The sequence below is a fragment of the Dendronephthya gigantea genome, unplaced genomic scaffold, assembly GCF_004324835.1.
Source record: "Dendronephthya gigantea isolate DGI-Jeju-01 unplaced genomic scaffold, DenGig_1.0 000042F, whole genome shotgun sequence".
Classification (NCBI taxonomy): Eukaryota; Metazoa; Cnidaria; class Anthozoa; order Malacalcyonacea; family Nephtheidae; genus Dendronephthya; species Dendronephthya gigantea.
This window is the reverse complement of record NW_021163052.1, coordinates 422,279-447,868: the sequence shown is the minus strand read 5'-3', so window position 1 is coordinate 447,868 and position 25,590 is coordinate 422,279. Positions and strand designations below refer to the sequence as shown.

Here is a 25,590-nt window from a genome sequence, read left to right as displayed (position 1 = left end):
TCGAGTTAGTCGTTTTCCGGCGAACTCGACCATGGTCGAGTTAGTCGTTTTCCGGCGAACTCGACCATGGTCGAGTTAGTCGTTTTCAGGCGAACTCGACCATGATCGAGTTAGTCGTTTTCCGGCGAACTCGACCATGGTCGAGTTAGTCGTTTTCCGGCGAACTCGACCATGGTCGAGTTAGTCGTTTTCAGGCGAACTCGACCATGGTCGAGTTAGTCGTTTTCCAGCGAACTCGACCATGGTCGAGTTAGTCGTTTTCTGGCGAACTCGACCATGGTCGAGTTAGTCGTTTTCCGGCGAACTCGACCATGGTCGTTTTGCCATTTTCCGGCGAACTCGACCATGGTCGAATACGCCATTTCCGGCGGACTCGACCATGGTCAATACGCCGTTTTTGGGTAGACTCGACCATGGTCGAATATGCCATTTTCCGGCGGACTTGACCATGGTCGAATACCACTTTTGCCCCGGGCCCCACAATTTCTCTTGGCGGCCCAGTGTGAGCACGAAACATGTTTGCAATATTGCATAGGAGGAGCATTTTGCCATTAAAGCAGCGTGGTTATCTGTTTCAAAATATTTGACATCATAACCAAAGCATGGCTATTGGTTATATTGTGCCGCCAGGAATGCCAGAAATCTGCCATCTTCAGTTGCTTATACTTTTGTGCGAGTCCGCCGTGAAAAAGTCCTCCAGGAATTCTAATATAGTTCAGTGGAATTCAGAACGTGCATCTGATCTCCATTTAATGTTTTCAATCTGGATGTTGATGTTTCTGATCGAAGTGGAAGTTCAGCCATGTGGTGATTGATTATTCTGGAATTTGTAAACTGTGGAACAACCTTTTGTTGCAATTATTTCTTCTTGCATCGCATCACAGATCATTTGCATTGGTTGGCAAATTCTATCAGCTTGTTAAACGATTTTTTAAAATAGATTGTTTTAATCATAAAGTATTGGAAGTATGGGGCTTGTGAGGCAAATGTTGGTGGTCGCTTTTTGTGCATGGCTTTTATTGCGTGTGATTGTGCTCAATAGAGGCTTGTAAGTTTAAAGATTATTTAATGATTATGTATTATTAAGACAATGGTCTTCATTCACGTACATCGTATACTTCCAATTTATGTTTTTAAATTAAGTATTTAGTCAATCTTCTTTCTGACAGTCGTATTGCAGGATTTGGTATACCAGTTTTCAACCACAATCCAGGATCTTGCAAGATATTTCATGGTATTTATTTGTCTATTTTATGTGTATTAATTGTTTGCATTTACATATTGGAGTATGCATGATTATAGATTGCATATTCCATCCACTAGTTTAAATGACATAAATGATCGTTCAACCTAGATAGCTTGCAATATTATCGCTCACAATTAATCAACTCACAGGCTGATTTTACATTCAACTGATGCAAGTAATTTGCTTTGCAGTTAATGGTTCAGAAGATATTGATGTGCTACCAAATGGGCTTGCTGTGATTTCATCGGTACGTTGTATGGCATTTCCTAAGGGATAATGTTATTTGAATGACTGCATTGGAACAAAGAAGTTATAATACCAATACTTTTACATTTTCAGGGCTTGATATTTCGTCTTGGCATTCGTCAAGTTGACCCAACAATGGAGCATTATAAAGGAATGCTTTATGTATTTGACCTCAATAATCCTGAAGCAAAACTGACACCATTATCATATGAAAATTTCAATGACTCTGCATTCCAGCCTCATGGAATTGACTTCTACATTGATAAAAAAACTGAAGAAATTAGCCTTTTTGTTGTGAACCATGCTGAAGGAAAACATAGCATTGAGATTTTTCAATTTGATCAGGAAAACATGGTGCTTCGTCATAAAAAAACAGTTGTTGATGAAGAAATCTATACACCCAATGATGTTGTAGCTGTGGGTATGTGTATCTACCATTTGAATCCATAGTGTTATCATATATGATGAAATATCATTGCACATTTTTGTATCTCTTAGGGCCAGACAAATTTTATATCACAAATGATCATTATTTTGTGAAAAGTAAATTGCTGAGGTTGGTTGAAGTATTTTATCCTCTGAAGATAGGAACTGTTGCATTTTACAATGGCACTAGTACGAAAATTGTTGCAGGCAAATTTCAGTTTGCAAACGGAATAAACATTGATGAAAGTGGAAGGTTTGTAAATATATATTATATAACTTTTTCATACAAATTAGTTTACAAGGATTTGGCAGATGCAACTACTTTTTGCATTGCATTGCTCAACCTGATTGAATTCAAAGCATCTTAATGAATGGTAATACTGATTAAGTCTACAAAGCAATTTTTGGAGAGTCTTGAAATTTGAAAATACATTTACATTGCTACTAAAGGTTTCTACATATTACTCATATATAATTGTGAATTGTTTAGATATGTTTTTGTTGCAAATGGTCTTGCAGGTGAAGTAGTTGTTTTTGAACGTGATAACGATGACAATTTAATTGAGCGTCAGGTACATAAACATCAATTTGATTTGATCTACGGTACTTATAGCAATCACCAGTTTCCGCAGTGTTTTAACACCTAAGTATTTTATCCCCTAGCAAATCAATGTGGGTGTTGGATTAGACAATGTAAATGTTGACAAAAATGGTGATCTCTGGCTTGGGGTAGTGAATTTTGGGTACTTTGATTATGCTGCAAACTTCAGCAATCCGTGTCCAGGTGCTGTGCTGCAGGTGAAACTTAGCAAGCAGGAGAATGACAGAGTTCCTTTCAAAGTCGATGACATACGTGAAGTGCTTTCAAATAGCGGGGATGGAGAATTCAAATGTGTTTCAGTTGCATCATTTTACAATGGGAAACTGCTAGTTGGTAATCCCTTTAGTAATCTCATGCATTGCGAAGTTGTTTCATTTTAGCCCTCAAATTTCAATTATTTTCTAAATCCAATTCATCTTACATCTATAGTAATAAAGCAACGATTATTAGTAAATGCTTATTAATTTGATATTTCCCAGTTCCCTCGAAACAGGGCTAGAGTGGGAGAACCGATAGATTGGCGTGACGTCACGCAGTGGATGCGAGTCAGGCAGCATCTGACCCCTAAAGCCGAAGGCTTAGTATATATGACATTGCTCTATGTGGTGATCCATTGTGAGATTATTAATCGTTTCCTGCGATTACGCGTGGTCTCTTTATACTAAATTTAACTTTTTTCGTTTTCCAATAACGTTCAAGCATGTTTTATAACCGTAAAGTGTCTTTCTTCAAACATTGCATTTACTATAAAGCTAAAAAAGGTTGATTTAGTTAAGAAATGGAGTGAATAAAGAACATTTAAAATTTTAATGATTTAATGCAATAGTGAACATAGTGCACGAATAACCACGTGCACACATCATAAACGTAGATAATTAAAGATAGTACACGCACATGCACGATGCATGTCTGCAAATTTCTAATTAGCATAAAAAAAGAAAGTTTTTCTGCTTTTTCAAGGATTAGCTACTAGAGCATCAGCGCTTGGTGTTAAAGGCTATATTTATTTATTTTCACCTAAATCCCTTTTCAAAGTCGCAATGAAAATATATTAGTGTGGTCCCATAAATTCGAATCAACGACCTAAAAGTTACGAGACCATTTTCTTTACCACTAGACTAAGACTGATAAGACAAGCAATTTAAAGCAGTGTGGTTATCCACATCAAAATATTTGACATCGGTAAAAGCATGGTTATATTGTTAAATGTTTGTATATGAGCACGAAACATGCTTGCAACTTTACATAGGACCAGAATTAGACCATTTAACCGGCGTGGTTATCCATATCGAAATATTTGACACCATAACCAAGGCGTGGTTATATTGTTTGATGTTTGTATATGAGCACCAACTTACATGGTGGAAACCTTACATAGGGGGAGCATTTAATCAGCGTTATCCATATCAAAATATTTGACCACAACTGTGATTTGACATCATGACCAAAGCATGGTTACAACTTACAACCTCGCGAGCCAGGCTCTTTTGCCGTGGAGCGTAGGTAAAAGAGCCTGGCTTGCGAGGTTGAGCATGGTTATTGGTTATATTGTGCGGTCAGCAAAGCAAGAAATCCGCCATCTACAGTGGCTTCCTCTTTTAGCCGAGAGCGGAGAGCAAGTCCTCCAAGAATTATAGCTCAGTGGAATTCAGAAGGGGAAGTTCTGCCATGGCGTGATTGATTATTCTGGAATTTGCTTATTGTTGCAAACTGTGGAACCACCTACTAACATGTTCGCCGGCTTCAGACTGCAGTTCACGATTGTTGCAACTATTTCTCGCATCGCATCACAGATCATTTGCATCGGTTGGCAAATTCCATCAGCTTTTAAAACGATTTTTTAAATCATAAAGTATTGGAAGTATGGGGCTTGTGAGGCAAGTGTTGGTGGTCGCTTTTTGTGCCTGGCTTTTACATCGTGTGATTGTGCTCAATAGATTCTTGTAAGTTTAAAGATGATTATGTATTATTAAGACACTCGTCTTCATTTACGATTTTACGTACATGCATACTGCCAATTTATGTTTTTAAATTTCTAAACGTTTCCATTTGAAGTATTTTGTCAATCTTCTTTCTGACAGTCGTATGGCAGGATTTGGTATAGCAGTTTTCAACCACAATCCAGGATCTTGCAAGATATTTCATGGTATTTTTATGTCTATGTCTTGTGCATTAATTGTTTGCATTTACATATTGCAGAATACATGATATTACAGATTGCATTTTCCATCAACTAGTGATCATTTAACCTATATAGCTTGCAATATTATCACAACTCGAATGCAAGTAATTTGTTTTGCAGTTAATGGTTCAGAAGATATTGATGTGCTACCAAATGGGCTTGCTGTGATTTCATCGGTACGCTGTATGGCATTTCCTAAGGGATAATGTCATTTGATTGACCGCATTGGAACAAAGAAGTTATAATACCAATACTTTTACATTTTCAGGGGTTGATATTTCATTTTGGCTTTCGTCAAGTTGACCCAACAATGGAGCATTATAAAGGAATGCTTTATGCATTTGACCTCAATAATCCTGAGGGAAAACTGACACCATTATCATATGAAAATTTTGATGATTCTGTATTCACACCACATGGAATTGATTTGTACATTGATCCAAAAACTCAAGAAATTAGCCTTTTTGTTGTGAACCATGCTGAAGGAAAACATAGCATTGAGATTTTTCAATTTGATCAGGAAAACATGGTGCTCCATCATAAAAAGACAGTTGTTGATGAAGAGATCTATAACCCCAATGATGTTGTAGCTGTGGGTATGTGTATCTACCATTTGAATCAATAATATTACCATATATGATGAAATATGATTTCACATTTTTGTATCTATTAGGGCCAGACAAATTTTATATCACAAATGATCATTACTTTGTGAAAAGTAAACTGCTGAGATTGATTGAAGTATTTTATCCTATGAAGTTAGGAACTGTTGCATTTTACAATGGCACTAGTGCGAAAATTGTTTCAGGCGAATTTCAGTTTGCAAACGGAATAAACATCGATGAAAGTGGAAGGTTTGTAAATATATTATATAACTTTTTAATACAAATGGTTTACAAAGATTTGGCAGATGCAACTATTTTTTGCATTGCATCAGATTGCAAAATTTGCATTGGTCAACCTGATCATAGAATTCATTATTTTCTCTGCAAAGAATGCTTAATGAATGGTAATTACTGATTAAGTAGAGTACTGATTTTTTGAGTCTTTTGAAAATACATTTACATTGCTACTAAAGGTTTCTACATATTACTCATATGTAATTGTGAATTAATTGTTTAGATATGTTTTTGTTGTAAATGGTATTCCGGGTGAAGTAGTTGTTTTTGAACGTGATAATGATGACAATTTAATTGAGCGCCAGGTACATAAACATCAATTTATTTGATTTGACCCACGGTACTAATAGCATTCACTAGTTTAAAATTTTCTGCAGTGTTTTGATATCTAAATCTTTTATCCTCCAGCGAATTAATGTGGGTGTTGGATTAGACAATGTAAATGTTGACAAAAATGGCGATCTCTGGCTTGCAGTAGCGAATATGGCATTCCTTGATTATATTGCAAACTTCAGCAATCCGTGTCCAGGTGCTGTGCTGCAGGTGAAGCTTAGCAAGCAGGAGGATGACAGAGTTCCTTTCAAAGTCGATGACATACGTGAAGTGTTTTCAAATAGCGGGGATGGAGAATTCAAATGTGTTTCAGTTGCGTCATTTTATAATGGGAAACTGCTAGTTGGTAATCCCTTTAGTAATCTCATGCATTGCGAAGTACTCGTTGTTTAGTTCACAACATCAATTTAATTCTACATCAAGTAAATACAATTGATTTAAACTAAATAAATAAACAGTTTGCTCTTTATAATAACCTAAATTATCTTGTCTAAAGGCCTTTTAAGTTAGTTCACATGCTTAAAATCTTGTGTATCACTTGTGATGCTAATACTAGTTGAATCTGCCCTATTCTTTTTTTAAAAACATATGAACAATATTCTTTTTTTAACATTTCCTGGCTTATCTAGTTACAGTTGTAAATTGGTATGTTGAGAAATGAACCAATCTGTCTATCTACAGGAGTAAATAGCTCATAGGCCAATACAATTTCACATCATACAAGACCCTCCCTGTTTGGAATGTTTGAAGGGACAGTTGTGATATTTTTAACTTGGTCATTATGAATTCTATATTTAGGAAAAATGATTCGGAAAAATGGATTACCATTTGAAAACTATCAATCTTTTTGTAAAATGTTATGAATTTTGAAACCATACCCTAGTTTAGAAAACAACTGTAATGAAACTAATTTTGATTCAGCAAGAGAGGTGGTGAGTATGACATGAAACTGTAGTGCATTACCTAGAGGGATGAAATGTTCATTTATACCAAAGGTAGATCGCTGTCATCTTGCAGTTCTCGTATATCTTGTTCTGCATCATCATACACATAGATTGGCACAATATTATATCGACTACTGTAGTTTCTTGTGCAAGGTCGACATAGACACTTAAGGCATTTCATTCGAGTCTCTTTTTTATGAAATACTATAAGGCATACAGATAATATGACCAATCCTAGCACAATTCCAATAATCAACCCAACTTTATGAGCCAAGGGTTGACTTGATTTTGTTGTTTTGGGTGATTTTCCAGTAGGGGAGGGAGAGAGCAAGCTGGTATTAGGTTGGGTTGTTGAGGGTGATATAGGGTGATGGGTTGATTTTAATATAGAGTTTTCTGTTGACGTTGACCAAGTTGAAGTGATAGAAGCACTTGTCTTTGCTACTGATATGTTTTCTGTTGCCACTTTTGGAATAACAATGACAGTCTTAACATTGTGGTCTGTAGTGGTAGTACTTGCTTTTGGGGTTAAATATTTTGTTCTAGTTAACATTGCATTCTCAGTTTTCATACTAAAACCAATTTGAGTTTGGTTAACTCCATATGGTGTGTAGGTTTCCATTGTAGCTATGGTATTTGTTACACCATTCCAGCTTGATGGTACTATAGGGGTGGGTGTTGGTAGCATGAGAATGGCAAACTGAGTAACATTTTGTGCCCAGACACCAACTTGGAGGTGGTGGAACAGAATGGTTAAATGTAGTAAAATGATCTCTCTATCTTTGATTTGCATTTTTGTACCTAAAATCCTGTGGTAAAGTATAAATACAGCAGATTACTTATTGTATATCTCAAATGTCCCAGATTATTTGTACAGTTGATGGATTTCTACTCAACTATAATCAATTATTGAAGAGATGTACTTTACTTTTGCTTTCTCCGGCAGTGGTAGACTACGACAGATCACAGCTGTCTTCTACACCATAAACAATACTAACACGCATTGTCGCATACATAGCATTTTTTTTATGAATATTCTTTCCAAATCAGGGCATTTTTGTTATTGACTTTCCTGGGCTGAGATGAAAACTGTTTATTGTGGGCAGATGGCGTAACGAAAAAATATAAACATATCCGGAAAATTTATTTTAAAAATTTGACTCACAAGCTCGTTAAATAATATCAATATTAGTCGTAAAATACTACCAAAAATAAGATTCTACTTTACTTACTTTAAAATCTACACTTTATTTCGTTTATTTACACGATTTCCTTGAAAGTTGCTTACTTTTCCTTTTAACTCATCACATTGGTTTTCTTTCCCCCGGAAAATGTGAAGTGGGCTTAGTTTTTTCAAACGTGGCCTTACCACAAATTTCATTTTTGCCGGGGGAGAAAAAGATAAATTAGATAAATTCTAAAGAAAATACGTAATCATAGGCAATGGATCCCCCGGAATTAGTGGTTAATTCTATTTTTTTCAGGGGGGTTATAATGTCTTACAATATGAACTATTAAGATGGCGTAGGAAATAAAAGTAGATAATTTGAGTGTTTTGGTGAAAGAAACGAGGAAATGTTTTCGTTGTAAGTGATGGTATATAAGGGCGTTGTTTTTTAAAGCATGTAGTCATAATTTTGGGCCGATTTTCCATGGCAGAAGTTAAATTTCGAAAGTGAAACTGCGGCGTTGCGTATAAAAAAACTAGTTAAACTACCAGCTGGAGGAACTGGAGGTGTTGAAAATGGTGGAAATGTACGCTTGGGGGCGAGCAGATTCTGGTCAGCTTGCTTTGGGAGAGACGGAGGACGAGCATGTTCATTTGCCGTTGCGTGTACCGTATTACGAGGGGTTTACATCCAAAGTAGTTGACGTTGCATGTGGGTCTCAGCATACGGTATTCCTGACAGACGATGGTATGGTATACACCTGTGGTAGCAATGATTCTGGACAACTTGGTCATGGTAAAGTCTGCAGGAAACCAGGTAATCAAGCTAGGGCGACAACACTTGGATATTACATGCTATATACTATATAACACTATCATCTAGTCAGGTACCTATAGCAACTTCCGAAAAAAGAAAAACGTGGACCTCTTTCTAAAATAGACCTCTTGATGAAGGTCCTTAGGTTGGAACGTTTTTTTTATGCTGCAACGTTGCACCCTGATTATTTTGGAACATACCTACTCAATTGATACAACATCACTTTGTGATTATATGCTGAGTCAACACTTTCCTTTTCCAATAGAAAGGATCGATTCTATTGAGACAATGACCATAAAACAAGTGGCTTGTGGTCAGGACTTTACGCTGGCGTTGAGTGACAAAGGCAAGGTTCTCAGTTGGGGAAATAACAGGAAAGGACAACTAGGACATACTCATCGTGACATCATACATCGACCAAGGTACCAAAAATATTATTATAAGAGAGCCTTACTGTAGCACTGAACTTGTATTGACATGGTACTTATCCATGATTTTTAAATTTAAAGGACAATCAAGCATTTTAGTGAAATTCGTGTGACGCAGGTTTGCTGTGGAACACACCATTCCTTGGCCTTGGTTGAAGGTATGTCACGAGCAGTTTTCTTACATTTCAAAATTATTCATGTTCTTTTTGTCTTAAAAGCTCTGTATATATATTTCACTTTAGATGGCAGACTATTCAGCTGGGGTGATAATTCCCATGGTCAACTTGGTACAGGTCAAATGACCCCATCATCATCCCCAATTATCCCTTGTTTGGTGGACGCGCTCACTGGCGTACCATTGGTTGAGATATCTGCTGGCGGATATCACAGCATGACTCTTAGCATATCTGGAGCTGTTATTGGCTGGGGAAAAAACGAGTTAGAATCAAATTTATACTTACGTTTGTATACTTTATGTTACAAAAGTTGAAGTTTGTTGAAGTTTGAAACAATTTTTTTTTAATTGCAGTTCTGGCCAACTTGGACTGGATAATGGAACAGGTATTGCTTATAAACATTGATAAGAGATAACTCATAACTTTATAAGTTTTTTCAACTTGTTTTTCTATAGCATCATCAATTTTAAGCCGTTATTAAACAATTAATTCACTCTAGATCAATGGCTTCCAGTGCAAATAGAGTTGGTCAGATCTCAGAGAGTGAAACATATTGCTTGTGGTGAGGATCACACAGCACTTCTTACTGAGGTACAATTATTATAAAATCTGCTGTGAATTTATGAATGAAATGTGTATGATGTGCTTATAAGAGTTCGTGTCCATCAGGACGGAGGTGTTTTCACATTTGGTTCTGGAACGAATGGCCAGCTCGGACATAACTCAAATTCACATCAAAATCAGCCGAAGAAGGTAAAAAAATCAGCTATTAGTAAAAAGGGAATATTGTACAACTAATGTACCGGACAATTGTAATTAAAAAATAAATGAACATTATATCTAAACATAGTTCCCATCCTAAATGCTAACTTCAACCTGTAATCCTGTACTTGTAATCCAATCTCCAATCCTGGATTTAATTTTTTCTCTAATCCTTCTAACCCCAACTCTAATTACAGTAATCCTAGGTCTTATCTTAACCAACCACTAATACTAGTCTTCAACCTAACACCTTCCTCTTTGCAGTGTGATTTATACATGGTCAGGTTTAGGATAATATCTTCAAATATTCAAATTTAGGTTGTTGAACTAATGGGTACATTAATCACACAGATAGTTTGTGGAAGGTGAGTGCTGATCCAGTACTAGAAATACAGTACCGTAGTTCATGAACAAAACACAAACAAACATTAAGATTTTACTTCCCCTGAAGATTGACGAGAGTATACCTTAAATTCTTTCCCAGGCGACATACAGTAGCGTTTGCACCTCAGTCAGGTCGTGTCTACTCATTCGGTCTTGGTGCATATGGTCAGCTAGGTTCAGGTGGAACGAACAGCTGCAACAGCCCTGTGGTCGCAGATGGTCCATGGACAACCCCAATTATTAGGGTAGTGGCTGGTGGGGATCATTGTTTTGTTTTAACTGCAAACACCGATGCTGGCGTAAGTTTTTTAACTCCGGTAGTAGGTCGAGACTTTCATAGCATCTATCAGGCTGGCTGCAACACTTTCATTCAGCATTTCACCTTCAACAATCCAGAAAGTCTTCCTCTTTGCTAATATGTATCATCGACAACTTTTGAAAACTCAGCCATTGATTATGATTGTTGTTTTTGGTCTTTTCACAGACGAAAGATATGCGCATGATTAATCTTCGCTTGTCGATCATACATCATACTGTAGTTGAAGAAATTGAAGAGAGAATCAGAAATCGAAGTAGTATTTCCAGCGAACATGGAAGGTCATTTGTTTATCTGTTTGTACTTATCTACCAAACTCTTTCTACAACTTGATAGCAGCTATTTTACTAATGGCAAAACATCTTTTCTTATCTTGTAGGAAACTCGAAGCAATATTTTCGAATCAACAGTGTCTAAACAGCTGCTTCTTCAACAGGCAAGTAAACTGTGTTTATTTTGAAACTTGCTTGGAAATGTGACTGGTTAAAGCAAGCTCAATTTTAACTCAAAATGTAGAAGGAAAAATTTGGTCACGGACAATCACAATCATGCAGTGGACCTTAGCGCTGCGAGAAGATTTTTCCAAGCCTTGGCAAGTCACCCCCAAGTCAATGAAATGGTGAGGTTATCAAATCAGCAGCCTATTAAATAACCCCCCTTTTCCCCTTTTTACACCCTATCCCCCCAAACCTGCTTTTACTCTCAACCATTCCCCTTTTCATTCCTAATTCTTCCTGTCTAACACTCTAACCTATTTTAAACTCCAATCCTAAGCCCCTTACCTGTCTACCCAACCCCCATCCCCCCATCCCTTTAATCATCCCTATCTCTAACCCCCCCCCTTTCCCCTCACTCTTCAACCTTCCACTTTTCCCATTTCTCCTCAAAGTCAGGTACAGTACAGTCGTCGAAACAAATGCTATTTGTTTTTTTCCTGAAGGTTTTAAACGCTTTGGAGAAGCATCTTATACCATCTCTCCGTGGAGAACCGATAGATGTCGATTGTTTACGATTATACGTCATCTTACCAGAGTACGAGATGTTTCGCGCTGCTGAGCGCTATAAAACGTTGGCAGTACCGCTGGCTAAGAAATTACTGTCGCTTCATCAGAAGTATAGAATCATTATAGGTGTGTTTGGATTGGATTATTATTTCCATTTCATTGACCTTGGTGTGGTCTAGTATACAGAAAAATGGTACATTCGACCATGATCGAATATATCGGAAAATAGTATATATTCCATAGTATATAGCTACCAGGATATGGTGTACTCAACCTTGGTATGATCAAATATACCGGATTATGGTATATTCGACCTTGGAAACATTCTTCCCTATCCATGCATGTTTCATGAAGGTGGACAAACCAGGAATTAAACATCGTGTGATTTCACAAATATTGTATTTTTTATCAGGTAACTGGTGGGCTAAACTACCGTCAACGTATATTGAGAGAATCATAAAGGTACATATACTCTATGTTTGTCAAAAACAAGACAGTAACATTCTTACTCATTCAAACACGGTATTGCATTGTATCATCAATTTTTCAGATTTTTCAAGAATGCGTTAAATTCATATTAGAACAACAAATTGATCAACGGGACAGCCAGGAGGTACTGTACTAGCTTGCTAAAGGTTTCTGTTGATTTCTATGACCCAGCAGCTCATTCCTTCGCAAGTTTTTTGCGTGACAATCTTATTGCTTCTATTACAAACACGCTTTTATGAGAAACTGGTTAAACTTTCTCTTTAAGAATTTTTTTAATAAGAAAAACATGTGTGATGAAAAAAGTTACTCACTCAAGGAGATGCATTTGTACTGCGAGCTACTGTATAGAGTCTCTGAATTTTATTCTTTCTTATCATAGTTCACAGTACGAGAGGAATGTCTCAGATGCAGTCTGGAAATTTTAGAAGGCGTTCACAAGGTAAATGAATTGTCACCGCTCTTCGAGTTGTAATCCCCAAAGTCCGTTGCTTTCCTGGGTCAGTGCCACATTAACAGCTAGGCCTGTCCACAAAAGACTCAAGAATCTTTGGGTTTCATAAAAGTTGATCAGTTTATTCATCTCAGCCTCGCGACCTAAATTATCAAATGCCAATAAAACGTAGGGTTGGTCTCCTCTGCCTCTGGGCTTCTTCAGTCCTGGGTTTCTGCGAAAATGTAACGAGTTTCATCTTCAATGGTAGGTTAACCAGCGTGCCGAAAACTCGGTTCCATATCCCGTGTTTTATATCCCAGAGCTGACAGATTGCCTCGATCTAAGGAGCGATTACTTGAGATGGGTTCAAAACGTGGTAAGTGGATTCTTGCCCGGGCGTGTTCTTCACCTCAAAATCAGGAATTCACTATAAAAAATGGCGGGGGTTTTTTTTATTTTGGAAGACAATTTTACCAGGACAGTCGTCCTTTTCCAAATAGAAAATTTCATATATTTACCTAAAAACCTTAATCTGGAGACCCAAATGTTCTTCAAAATTTAGCCGATCCTCAATGAAGCGATTTGACATATCAAACCATTCCTACCCCGACGGATTAGAATTCGCAAGAAATTTTTTTGGCTGACATGCCGCCAACTTTATTACTATTGAGAATTGCATCGCTTATGAATGTAATTGTTCTCTTTAGAGCACAACGGACAATAAAATTAGTGAAAAGGTAAAAATGGGATTTTGATTCGATCGAGCTTGCTAGTATTGTGAAGCGATGCGATGTGTTGGGTAAAACAGCGAGATTTTGTATGTAAAGGAGCAATTTGTTTTCGACTTTTAGACGACACTCTCCTTTTGTAAATATCCTTTCGTGTTCGACCCGAAAGCAAAGTATCTTCTCCTACAAATCGATGCCTCAATGCAGATGCAGGTGAGCTATCGCGCTGACGTGTAAAAGTCACTGATCTCATAACACCCAGTTAATCTAAAATGGCGGGAAAGGACTCGGTTTATAAGCGCCCTAGTTTAAACAACTTGAATACGTCTTGAAATATACTCCATTTCGGTTTCAAATTTATGTCAGAGCTATTTAATAGTTCTTATAACTAATATTTCTTTTTTAACAGATGGCATTTCGAGACGCCCATCAGGCAAATATTGGCAATCTTCTGTTTAACGGAGGTGTGCTTCCTCAGAACGCGATTATTAATCCTTTCCTTGTACTTCGTGTAAGGCGAGAGAATATAGTCCAGGATACACTGAGTCAGGTGATCAGGCTTGGACCAATGGAATATAAGAAACCACTCCAGGTATACAGTACCTTGATAAAGTTGAACTAAATCATTATTACATTCGTTCCTAAAAGATTAGAAAAATATTTATCAAGACAAATTGTACAATTGACAATATTTATCAGGACAAAGGGCAAATTGTAAAAAGACTCGTTCTATGTCCAAATGTTCACAGCGGAAAAAACGGAATATTTCATTGTCGTTTTTAACTCGTGTTTAGAGAAAAAAAATGACAAATAAAGTGGAATATAGATATAATTTGTTTAGTAAGTATGTTAAGTAGTCTTTCTTCATCGATTACTAGATCGTCTTCCAAGGTGAACAAGCTGTTGATGCCGGTGGGGTTAAAAAGGTGAGCGTTTTACTATTTTCGACATATAATCAACTTTACAAATAAGCTAGTTATTCGTATTTGATGAGATGATGCACCTCGAGTAAAAAAAAACACTAACTTAAAGAGATGTTGCAATTGGTTGGGGAAGAATTAAGGATCGTCCAAAACTTTGTCTCTTCAGTTGATCAAACTTGTGTTTGCAGGAATTTTTTCTTCTGTTAATGCGAGATATTCTCGATCCAAAATACGGCATGTTTAAAACGATCGAGGAAAACCGCCTGATCTGGTTCAACAAACAGGTAACGAATGCTCTGGAATCTATATCAATGCATGTTGAAACCAGTTTAACAGGTTTCCCGCGCTACAAATAACGTGTCCAATCAAAGTTCGTGTTGCATCTCAGTCTATTTTATTCACGTTTCAGTCTTTTGAAGAAGAAATGATGTTCCTTCTCATCGGAGTCATTTGTGGCTTGGCCATTTATAATTCCATCATAATCGACCTTCCATTTCCCGCCTTGCTATACAACAAACTCTTAAAAAGGTATGTGCCGACTACGAGGCAGAATTTTGGTTCCAAATGCTTGTATTTAAAGCAACCGTTCTTAACTGGAGTCATTTTTGTTTAGGCCAATAACGTTGGACGATTTTCGTACATTTCAGCCGTCCGTTGCCAGGTAACCAGACAACTGCACCGTCTCTTTCTGGTGAACTGGATGGTCTAAACAGTGCCGATGAAGTTTACCTCTAGAGAATCATACTTTGTGAATCCCCGTTATCAGTTAACCAACTCTTTTTTCCGTGAAATTTTTGCAGAAACCTTCAACAGTTGCTTGATTACCCTGAAGAAGAAGTGGAAAGCGCGTTTTGTCTCAATTTTCAAGTACAACTTTTACTCAAATATAGTTCACCAAATTCGTATATAACTAGAAATTGTGACCATTCACATTGTGCTAGAAACTTTGGACCAAATCCAACGATACTTGACATATTTCTTTTAAAGGTAAACGAGGAATATTACGGTGTTATCAGCGCAGAAAATTTGATCCCGGATGGGGAAAATGTGCCTGTTACTGGACAGAACAGGTGGGCTGTAGATTGTTCTGAAATGCATAAGATGTGGCGTGCTTTCACAGCAGACTTAAAGGCCCTGTTACACGGTGCAATTTTTTTGCGACTTGCAATGCGATTCTTCTCTATGTAAATTAGCGAAGAGTCTTCAAAATGTAAGTGTAAGAAACACCATGGAGTGTAATAAAGACAAAAGTTTGGTAGTTGGCAAATTTACATCTCTCAAAAGAAGAATTGCATTGCAAGTTGCAGGAAAAATTGCACCGTGTAACAGCTAGCGCCTTTAGACCAATCTCGTTTTTTGAGAATACGTGAGATTTTAAAGTGTGTGGTCAACAATGCATTAAGAAGCGACTATTCAAATTCGTGTTCTTTCGTCAACTTAACAAGGAGAGATTTCGTTTTAAACTAAACCGTTTCTTTAAAAATTAGTGAAAAGGTAAAAATAAGGTTTTGATTCGATAGAGCTTGCTAGTATTGCGAAGCGATGCGATGTGTTGTGTGAAATAGCGAGATTTTGTATGTAAGAAGCGATTATTCAAATTCGTGTTCTTTCGTCAACTTAACCAGGAGGAATTTCGTTTCAAAACTAAACCGTTTCTTTAGAGACCGTTACGTTGATGCGTACATAGATTACATCGTCAATAAATCCGTCGAGAAACATTTCATAGCTTTCTCGAATGGTTTCCATCGCGTTTGTGGTGGACGAGTTTTGGTATGTAAGAAAAACTGTATCCAGGGCATAAATGAGGCTGTAGTTTTTGGTTCCTTCTCTAGCAATTGGCGGGCAGATAACTTAAAAGGATTTTCTCGATTTTAGGAATTTTTCCACCCGCAAGAACTGATGGAAATGGTTGTGGGGATACAAGATTACGACTTCAATGAATTAAAAGAGGTTTGCAAAGACATCGCGTTTCAATTTGTCTAGAATTTGAGTTGGTGAGTTATCTTGTTCATCAAACGTTCTCAATTCTTTCAGGGTGCAGAATATCTGGGCGAGTATTACTCCAATCATCCTGTAATAAAGAATTTCTGGGATGTATTTAACGATTTTGAGATTGCATACAAGAAGAAATTTCTTGGTAAATTTTTGTCCATTTTTTAGCAAATGCCCTTCGTGGTTAGCTTGTGCGCAAATTGTGATGCGTGAAAATCTTGCGAAACGCATGTCTCTCTAATTCCCCATTTTTCCACTAGTTTTTCTTACGGGAACCGATCGTGTGCCTTTGACAGGAATACGGAGCTTAAATGTAAGTAAATTCCTGTTTGAAAGCAGTTTTATACGAGTCTCTTTTTATACGAGTCACTTTTTCATTTTTACGGTATGCTTGTCCCAATACCGCTTCTTATACAGTCATACACAATATTCAATATAGCAATTTCACCAAAAGCTCTGCAAAACTTAATTCACGTGGTCTTTCTACAAACAAACGTTCAAAAAATTAATATTATCGCCATGCAAACTTTCAAAGAACTTAATATTCACTGTGTTGTGTTTTCATTGGATCTTTAGATAAAGATTCAGCCTGTTTCAGGCGGTGTTAACAACGAGCATCTTCCTGTAGCGCACACGTGTTTCAACTTGCTGGATTTACCGCGTTATCCAACCCAAGAAATGATGAAGCAAAAACTGGAGCAAGCAATCAGCTTCTCCTCAGGTTTTGGATTAGCGTAATGTCTCAGGATTAACTGGTAGTACTAATCCCAAAATAAAGCTGGATGCAGCGCCGCGCATTGGGACTGTTTGTAGGGAGGGAAAATTTGCGGCATTTGAGCCACTGTTAATAGACACTTAAAATGGATACTGTGCAGGTGAGACTGTCTAAATAAAGAACAAAAAAGCTTACGATTAAATCAATTATTAGCACAAAAATTTGAGAGGACTTGGTCAGGTTTGTGCAAATTTTCAAAATGTCAGAGTCAAATTCTCTCTTCGAAACTGTGAAAGAAATCTGAACTGACCATGAAATGGTTGAGGGCAATTCCAGAGCATCTTATATGCCACATAATCAATGAATTTATGATATATTTATTCATATTTTATTTTTGCAATCTGTGACCCAATGACTTGTATGTAATGAAGTTGTATAAATCAGTGTGTGTAGTGTATTGAAAAGGATTTACTGTAGGAATGAAGAACAAATGCATTGTTATACTTTGTAACATAAATTGAATATTCAAAACTCAAAAGTATTCAGAATCAAGTACAACTAAAGTTGCTCAACGGTACCATTATGTTATTGATAACCTAGAGAAACCACTGCGGCAGCAAAAGCCCGCGAAATTAAGAATTCAGAATTGGAAAAAAAAACACTCATTAGTTTTGGTTACCCTGGGAACGAGCTTGCTTGCGTGGGTTACGCGTCAGTGGTTGCGCGGAAATGTGGATGGTGACGTATACGATCACGAGATCCAGCTTTGATCATTGATTGGTTAAAGTGGTGATGTAAAGTTCTGTCATCAGATATAAACACACACACCTTCAAATCATAACATTGCGTTGCGTCATACTCGTACTCCGTAGTATTTGCAATTGGCAATACGAGACTAGTGGTTCTTGCTAGTCTGGCCATTTTTTGTAGTTTAGCAGGAAAACACGTATTGGAGCATAGTGAAGACGCCAAATATGAGTAGAGGAAGAGTGGGAAAGCCTTCCCACCCCGGTAACTCCAACTCTGATGTATGTAGCGAAGAAAGTCTGAACATCAGCGAAAGCAGTGATTTAAACTCCTTGCCTTCTTGTTCATCGAGGATACCGGTATGTAAACGCTTAGATGTTTTATTACTTTTATTACTCTACCTTTCAGTATGAAAGGTTTTAAAATATTTTATGGTATAATACCAGTGTACATGAACTGCCTAGAAAATGGGAAAAATTCCCCGTCATTTCAATAAAATTCAACCTCGCACTGAATTTTAAATTTCAAGTTTCATTTTTAAGTTTGTTCGTATGATGTGTTCTCTTTACTACAAAACTATCCTCTCGAGTCTCGAAGACCGTTCGATTGAGATTTGAGATATCGCGAAGTTGTGTTGTACTATTGTATTAGGCACTTGTTGTCAATAAAGTACTATTAACTGCGTATTTTCGTTTTCTTTTATCTATTCACGAATAAGTCTTTTCTGTACTGCTAAAACCAAGATGCGATAAATTTCGTAATGGTAATGTTTTCTATTAAAATACGATAGAAAATCATTGCCTTTGAAAAAAATACCCCGCGCTTTCGCGGGAAGCTTGGTCTAAACAGTGAAGTCAGCAAATTTTACTTAATATATTCCAGCAAATTTTCCCTAAACTATAAGATTTTCGCAGCCAAAATCTTCGTGATAAGTAAGTATCTTTTTGGCTTCTTACTCATCGTTCAAACTATAATTCTAAGGTCTTCGTGGTTTTTATTCATTTGTATATTCTGTTTAAACGTTTAGACGCGAAGTAGAATGCACTACAGAAGAAGTTCTAATGCAAACCATAGTGAATTAGGCAAAGCCGGGATAAGACTAAAGGATATGACTCATATGAGTTTAAAATCTGATGCTACAGTTAGTCGTCAAGGCGAACTTTCTGAGACGTCGGTAAGTTTCGTTTCACAACTATTTGACTTTTCTCCCTGATGCACTTATGTCAAAATTCAAAAGCGTTTCTAATTGATAATTTGATATTCATTGATACACATTTGAATAATTAGAAGATACCTGATAACCTTAATTAGTTACATTTATTTACGCATAATATGGGTCAATTTCCTGAGAAAATGTATCAGAATTAAGTTATCTGGAGTCTCAAAGCATGCTTGCATGATTGTTTAATATCAATATCATATCCATAATAACATAATGATAACAAATGATATTTGTTATTATATGTATATGTGTTAATTTGTATAACAAATTAGTACATTTGTTTACTGTTTTTTTCACTTGACCATAAAAAATTGCATCCATCACTAAAACTCAAACTTGTGTGCCATGATGTTGCGCACAATATCAAAACTCCAATATAATTAGAATCCAATATAATTAGTACTCTAATTGTCCTGCGAACACACTCTTGGAACAACAAAAGCTTTAGCTATAATGCCTGCTGATTACATGTATCCTGCTGATTACATGACATCGACTACAATGCTTATACCAGGTCTCAATCTTTCTCCATATAAAATAGCAAAAGCAGACTCTTGTGTTTATAAATAAAAGGGATACATTTGGTGCAAAAATATGAATAATTATATAGTTATGTTTAATACTGTGTATCCTATAGGATGATGATCATGAAGCGTCTCGGGCTCGTGATAAATTCATCATTCATGACACTGAATCTCATGATGAATTATCAAAACGACGGCGAAGACCAAAGTTTGTACAAGAAAAAAGATCAAGAGGTGGAGGGACGATCCATACAAATTCCAGAGATTACAGAGATCAGGCACCTGGTCTAAGTAGTGATGCAGTCCTTGATTCAATGATGCAGGAGGAATTCAAACGTGGCTGGGTGCAGGGAAGAGAATCTGACGTGGCAAGAGCCCAAAAGCAAATGCAAGACCTTCATTTTTCTGATAGCTATAATCGATCTGTACAGGCAAGCTAGCCTACGTAATTAATGTATGACTTTCTTCATTATTGCTATTTATTTTTATTTATTTTTTTTTAACTGACAAGACTCCCAAAGTGCATGCTACAATTTTAGCATATCCTACAAATGTTTATATACAACTATATGCCACGTACATCATTGTTCCTCATTGATCATTGTTACTCATCTTATTTTCATATCTGAAAACTTCCAACACAATACTGCATGTTGTTGTTGAATTCACAATTAATGCTTTAAAATGTTTGTTTTATGTATTTTTTGATTCTTTTTTTAGTTCCAGTTCAATGTTAATGCCCAACCAAACAAGGGAACACAAGTAAATTTGTCTCATCGATGTCAGGTGATTTTCATGACAGCATTATTTTAATCTATTTAAAAATTTGTATATTTTAACTTAACTCATAATGTACATACCATTCTTAAAGGTAATTAAAATTTTTGCTATATGTTAGTCGATCATACCGTATAACATGCAGAAGTTAACATGCACAATTAATAGTTATGAAAGTTAGTCTTTCCTCTAAATTTATAATGAAATTTGTTTATATTTCATTATAAATTTAGAGGAAACTTTATAAGAAGCTATATATGTTTGAATCAAACTTTTTTGGGGACACTGGGTATATAATGTATATAATATTAAGTTTATATACAATATTCAATAATTAATTGTGGTATTAGATGAGTATGTTGTATGTTTTAGATGGGCTGTCAAAATGAGATTACTGATTGTCGCCGCACAATAGCTCAACTTGAAAGTGAGGTAAATTTTGTAGCTAGAATTATTTAAATAGAGATCAGTGTTGCCAAGTTCGGGATTTTATCCCGAGATCTCGGGATTTTTTGAAGCAGTTGGGATTTTTTTGGGATTTATTTCTCAAATGGTAATCTCGGGATTTTTTTAGGGATTTTTGGGAAAGGGAAGTTTGGAATTTGGGAAAAGATGTTTTCGTTAATTTGACAAATAAACATGTTAAAAATCTAAGGTAAATTAATACTTGCGGCAAAAACGCTACTCAAAGTCACTCAATAAAGACTATTTGTCCTATTTGTACAATCGGTTATGCAGAGAAGTACCGCTTTTGAAACGCAAACTGACCGGACTGGGTACTAGGGTGCGCCAAAGCTGAGGACTGGGGTTGAAATTAGAATCTCGGGATTTTAGGGGGAATCTCGGGATATTTCAGGCGCTTACTTGGGATTTTTACAAAATTACAGTTGGCAACACTGATAGAGATTGATGCATTGCCAATGATGTACAGCTTGACTTAGCTTGATGTATTTACCCTATAATTAAATTACTTTTAATTACACTTAAATGTAGCTTCACATTTTGGGAGAAAAGTTTCACAATAAAGAGGTGCAAAATGAGAGGTTGAAAGAAAATAAAGACGTTTTAGAGCAAGAAATTTGTTTTTTAGAAGACAAAATTACTATTCAGGTACAATTATGCAAATGTTATCATTTGCAAATGATATTCCTTGTTAATAACTGTTATATCTAATATATTCATATCAGGCAAATGCTGCAATTGAACAGGTGAAGGAGAGTCTTAATGAAAAAATTGCATCTTTAACAAAGAAAAATGACATCTTGGCTAAAAAAATAGCTGATCTCATGCAAATGGTAATTCATTGATTGAAAACCTGTTTATTTAATTCTTGTAAATTCTTTCATTGAGATCTTGTAATTTTAGAATGAGACTTTAGAAGAGGACAATGTTCAACTGGTTCAACTCAAACAAAAGGTAACTTGTTGTCTTCTTAAATAGAGTGCTTATATACTCTCTTCCACATCAATCAAATTATTAGGAGTTAATTTAAATGCCCCCTGGCTGCCACCCCTCTCCAGCATCTCTAAACATATTACAACTCTAATTTATTTCTATAATTATTTTAAAAGTTTAGGGTCAATTTCTTGCATTTAAATAATTCATTTATTTAAACCTGGTATTTTCAGGATGAAAAAATGCTGGGAATTTTGGATCATTTGGCGGCAAATGGCCATTCTTTGGACGAGCAAAATGGTGCACTCAGACAAAAGGTAAAGATAATCAGTTGTATATATCATGGGAATTGGGACTTCATCATGTGCAGAGTTGATGTAAACTGTATTTACTGTTCTTGTAGGTTGAGCAGCTAGAGGCAGATTTAAAGCAAGCGGAAGATGAACGTGATAGAGCACTTGCTGGCCAAGAAATTGCACGTGATGAATGTGATAGAGCACTTGCTGACCGAGAAATGGCACGTGATGAACGCGATAGTGCACTTCAGGATCGCGATGCTCTAGCTGAACGTCAAGATCAAATGCAGAATTTCCTCTGTTTTATGATTTTCCTGAGTTTTGGCCTTTACGGAGCACTTCAGACCTTCCGGGCTCGGGCGCAGGAGCATGAAGCTCTTCAAGATCAGCTGAGGGATATCGTAAGTTAAATTACATATTTTTGCGTTATTTCATTGTTTCGCAGTAATTTGCACGTACATCCATCTTGATGTAACTCTTTTTGATTATAATAGATGGATGACTTGCACCCAGTAGCCGGGCCTCAGCCAAACAATGCACCGAATGTAAGCTACAACTTACAAGCATTTTTATTATTGTTCGAAACGAGTAATTTTTAGATACCCAGCATATTTCAACGTTTACTCAACTTTTAGGTACATGGAGTTCAAGATATAGGAGATATCTTCGACGTAAGTGTAAATCTGAAAGAGTGGAGTGAGGTAGTCTGTTTGAAGTGAGATAGGATGGCGTAAATGAGGATAGGGTAGTATGGGTGGTAGAGCAGTGTTAGAAAACGTAGGGAAACCCCCGAGTCTTTAAACTACTTACTACTGAACATTTAAAGCTTTCGGTAAAGAAAATTAAGCAGCCCATTGTACAGATACACGCAATAAGAGGGCGTTTACCTTACCTTACCTCACCTCGCCTTTCCTAAACAATTTTTTTCGCTTTTTAGCAAACTATCCATTTACTCTATTTCGAGGCCGATGTCCACGTTCCAGATTGAGTGATTACAGAGACGCATGGCACTGGTTGTGCTTCGGTGTGAACTGATGTGAACACGTGTTTGGGTACAGTCGTCGCTTTTTTTTTCCCTACGTAGTTAGTGTCAGTTGTCAGACGTTGTTCTCAGATTTGTCAGCATCTGGTAATTTTCTATGGGGAGATTTAGTCTTGCTCTCGACCGCTGTCCTTGATCGCGTTCACTTTTCATTCTGGAGTACTGCTATTGCAGTGATCAATGTTCAATGGCTTTATAATTTCTTTTTTACTCATTGTCCCCGAATCTTTGCACGAACGTCGCCATTCAGGGAGGTATATATGAGCATGACCTTGAAATAATTTGCTGATAAACTTATTTCAGAAAAACACTGCTTTTATCCCGCTTCTTTCGTTTCTTTATTTGATTTTATCTGAACTTAATATTCAGTATGGAATTTTATACTTATATTTGACAAATTCGTTATATATATAGTCACGATATAAAATTAATCATGTCTCTTCCACCTCTCTATGTCTAGCGACGCCACTGGCACTGATTCTTCCTTGTATACTTACTATTCTCCAGTCTCGTTCCCCAGCCTGTCCGCCATTTCCTCTGGCGATGAAATCGGGGGCTCGGGGAGAGATTGACTATTCTCGTATAAAAGACGTTGCACCGGGAGCGCCCTGCTCTCCACTTTCTTCAACTGATCTGAGATCATGACGTCATGAGGTGCCTCGACCAAACTGAACTATCATGCGCCTGGAGTCATTTGTCCCCGTTTTTCCCACCTATAATATAACGGGCGATAAATTTTGCAGTGCTGAAGTCATATGAAATGCGAGGAATGATAATTCAGTTTTGTCGAGGGTCTGCCTACTGATTATCTGATTTTTAACTCAGATCAGTTTGATATACGTTTAGCACAGCGGCCAGTTTGCAGTTGTTTATAAAACGGGTAACTCAAAATAGTCGCAAATCTTTAATGTTAAGATCAATCACTTGTTTATAAAATCAAATTTAATTCACGAGTATTTTCTGGATCAATAAAAGTCTTATTGTGTAAAGTTTTGAAACCTACAGAAGCACATTGACCAAAACGTTTTGAACAACTGCTTGGCCCTTGCTAGAGTTTAAACTAGCATTTATACGTACCTTCTAGTATTTTAGAAATTTACACATAAATTTGTGTGTTGTTTTGTCATTGTAGAAATAGCTTTTAGAATATGGTGCTGTTCACTTAATTTTAAATAGTTTTGTCCATAGGCGTACGATGCAGAGGAGGAAAGAGGCAGTGCCTTTTCTCCCTTTCCGCAGATAAAACAGAAATGGTGGTAAAAATTTGGCATATTGTACTCGCCAGTCGGGCAATTTTTGCTAAAAAGCCAGGTTTGCAGAAAAAAAATTAGCCTATAAAATGTGACAAATCACGTTTTCTAGTCAAATTTTATCCTCTCTACTAGCTGGCTCGTGAGGCAGGTATTCTGCTCTCCCCCCATAAACAATGTTAAATCCGTACGCCTATGACTATAATCTTAACCAGTAGCTTGAATTGAATTCAGGTTGGCGCCTGTTTGAAGGCGTTTAATTCACTCGCGGTGCGGTGTTGATTTGGTTTAATTCGCGCTGAGCGCGATCGTTCTTGTATTCATTACAATTTAGGAATTAAGTATTTGTTAAATAGATAACTTTTCAGTAACTCGTCGTTTGTCAACTAGTTTTTCTGAGCATGATAGCTGCACATAAGGATTTTTCCTAATTCTTTCAATTAATGTAGCGACATGTTGAACGCAGTATAGAACATGAATCTTCATCATGATCTTAATTTATTAAAGTAACGTAGTTACTATATTAATGTATTATTTGAGTTGGTTTATTATGGATATTCTCAAATGATCACAACATGAGAAATATTACATTATATAGAAAATGAATATTGAGAAAATGAAATCCTGCTGTTTCGCCATGCTTCACAAGCCCCAAAGCAAACACTTATAGGAGATAATGATTCCGCAGCAGGTCACACTTGGAAACAATTAGTGTTAATTTTAAAGCAATATTCCAAGAAATCATCACAGTCACAAATGTTTCCGCAACAATGTTTTCTCTGGTAGCCAATAAAAAATTGTTAACCCCTCAGCTCAGACCCTAGTTTTAGTTTTCTTTTTTATAACTATTGTTTTCCAGTTTGGATTATTTAGTATCGTGGGTGTATAGACTATAGTTGATGAAAGAATTCGAGTAAATCGTATTAATTTAAACTATCATGAAAAAGCCTTCGTAAAGGATGCCCAAACTGCTCCGATAAACACGTACATTCGCTGCTACCATAATACGCCTATGTTAGAACCGCTAACTATTGACGGAACAGCAATAGATGTTGTTGACTGCCACAAGGTTCGTGGTACTGCACTAAATAGCTGCTAAAATGGACTGATCGTGTTAAAATGATT

The 25,590-nt window shown here is 36.6% G+C and overlaps 4 protein-coding genes across 6 annotated transcripts; all 4 read left to right on the top strand.

Moving 5' to 3' along the window:
* The first annotated feature begins 811 nt into the window (after positions 1–811).
* LOC114526962 (serum paraoxonase/arylesterase 2-like) lies at positions 812–3,236 on the top strand. Its single transcript, XM_028548509.1, has 7 exons — positions 812–1,048; positions 1,170–1,234; positions 1,438–1,493; positions 1,586–1,913; positions 1,991–2,171; positions 2,409–2,490; positions 2,582–3,236. Exons 1-7 carry the CDS (start codon positions 969–971, stop codon positions 2,897–2,899), a joined length of 1,110 nt encoding a protein of 369 aa, XP_028404310.1. The 5' UTR covers positions 812–968; the 3' UTR covers positions 2,900–3,236.
* An 816-nt stretch (positions 3,237–4,052) lies between these two features.
* Positions 4,053–6,655, top strand: LOC114526961 (serum paraoxonase/arylesterase 2-like). Its single transcript, XM_028548508.1, has 7 exons — positions 4,053–4,462; positions 4,601–4,665; positions 4,822–4,877; positions 4,970–5,297; positions 5,375–5,555; positions 5,824–5,905; positions 6,009–6,655. The coding sequence occupies exons 1-7, from the start codon at positions 4,383–4,385 to the stop codon at positions 6,324–6,326; spliced, it is 1,110 nt and encodes a 369-aa protein (XP_028404309.1). The 5' UTR covers positions 4,053–4,382; the 3' UTR covers positions 6,327–6,655.
* Positions 6,656–8,384: 1,729 nt separating this feature from the next.
* On the top strand, positions 8,385–17,519 carry LOC114526990 (probable E3 ubiquitin-protein ligase HERC4). The gene is made up of 31 exons (XM_028548544.1): positions 8,385–8,862; positions 9,128–9,284; positions 9,372–9,448; positions 9,533–9,728; positions 9,820–9,851; positions 9,966–10,057; positions 10,136–10,219; positions 10,547–10,593; positions 10,713–10,911; positions 11,097–11,209; positions 11,308–11,364; positions 11,445–11,547; positions 11,869–12,058; positions 12,345–12,394; positions 12,483–12,545; positions 12,801–12,860; positions 13,123–13,230; positions 13,562–13,591; positions 13,706–13,795; positions 13,992–14,174; positions 14,461–14,508; positions 14,694–14,789; positions 14,915–15,033; positions 15,119–15,166; positions 15,306–15,372; positions 15,493–15,575; positions 16,167–16,275; positions 16,381–16,455; positions 16,540–16,642; positions 16,758–16,810; positions 17,074–17,519. Exons 1-31 carry the CDS (start codon positions 8,622–8,624, stop codon positions 17,233–17,235), a joined length of 3,135 nt encoding a protein of 1,044 aa, XP_028404345.1. The 5' UTR covers positions 8,385–8,621; the 3' UTR covers positions 17,236–17,519.
* Positions 17,520–18,057: 538 nt separating this feature from the next.
* LOC114527017 (protein CROWDED NUCLEI 4-like) lies at positions 18,058–24,925 on the top strand. 3 transcript variants are annotated; one of them, XR_003687385.1, is made up of 14 exons: positions 18,058–18,318; positions 18,987–19,133; positions 19,819–20,136; positions 20,426–20,491; positions 20,855–20,914; positions 21,476–21,592; positions 21,670–21,777; positions 21,848–21,898; positions 22,111–22,194; positions 22,281–22,574; positions 22,668–22,718; positions 22,809–22,844; positions 23,111–23,225; positions 24,700–24,925. XR_003687385.1 is itself a non-coding variant. In XM_028548587.1 (14 exons), exons 1-14 carry the CDS (start codon positions 18,187–18,189, stop codon positions 23,159–23,161), a joined length of 1,449 nt encoding a protein of 482 aa, XP_028404388.1. In that variant the 5' UTR covers positions 18,058–18,186; the 3' UTR covers positions 23,162–24,925. The 3 variants fall into 3 exon arrangements, 2 of the variants coding, with proteins under 2 accessions (XP_028404388.1, XP_028404387.1); XM_028548587.1 differs by having other exon boundaries at positions 19,819–19,939; positions 20,006–20,136; positions 23,111–24,925; XM_028548586.1 differs by having other exon boundaries at positions 23,111–24,925.
* Positions 24,926–25,590: the final 665 nt, after the last annotated feature.

Bases quoted from the DNA above. Each gene is read 5' to 3' on its own strand.
- LOC114526962 (XM_028548509.1), top strand. From the start codon at position 969: ATGGGGCTTGTGAGGCAAATGTTGGTGGTCGCTTTTTGTGCATGGCTT. The intron at 1,914-1,990 runs GTATGTGTATCT...TGTATCTCTTAG, and splicing joins CAATGATGTTGTAGCTGTGG to GGCCAGACAAATTTTATATC. The intron at 2,491-2,581 runs GTACATAAACAT...TTTATCCCCTAG, and splicing joins ACAATTTAATTGAGCGTCAG to CAAATCAATGTGGGTGTTGG.
- LOC114526990 (XM_028548544.1), top strand. From the start codon at position 8,622: ATGGTGGAAATGTACGCTTGGGGGCGAGCAGATTCTGGTCAGCTTGCT. The intron at 12,546-12,800 runs GTACTGTACTAG...TTCTTATCATAG, and splicing joins ATCAACGGGACAGCCAGGAG to TTCACAGTACGAGAGGAATG. The intron at 13,796-13,991 runs GTGAGCTATCGC...CTTTTTTAACAG, and splicing joins ATGCCTCAATGCAGATGCAG to ATGGCATTTCGAGACGCCCA.
- LOC114526961 (XM_028548508.1), top strand. From the start codon at position 4,383: ATGGGGCTTGTGAGGCAAGTGTTGGTGGTCGCTTTTTGTGCCTGGCTT. The intron at 4,666-4,821 runs GTATTTTTATGT...TTTGTTTTGCAG, and splicing joins ATCTTGCAAGATATTTCATG to TTAATGGTTCAGAAGATATT. The intron at 5,556-5,823 runs GTTTGTAAATAT...TTAATTGTTTAG, and splicing joins AACATCGATGAAAGTGGAAG to ATATGTTTTTGTTGTAAATG.
- LOC114527017 (XM_028548586.1), top strand. From the start codon at position 18,187: ATGAGTAGAGGAAGAGTGGGAAAGCCTTCCCACCCCGGTAACTCCAAC. The intron at 19,134-19,818 runs GTAAGTTTCGTT...TGTATCCTATAG, and splicing joins GCGAACTTTCTGAGACGTCG to GATGATGATCATGAAGCGTC. The intron at 20,915-21,475 runs GTAAATTTTGTA...ACTTAAATGTAG, and splicing joins TAGCTCAACTTGAAAGTGAG to CTTCACATTTTGGGAGAAAA.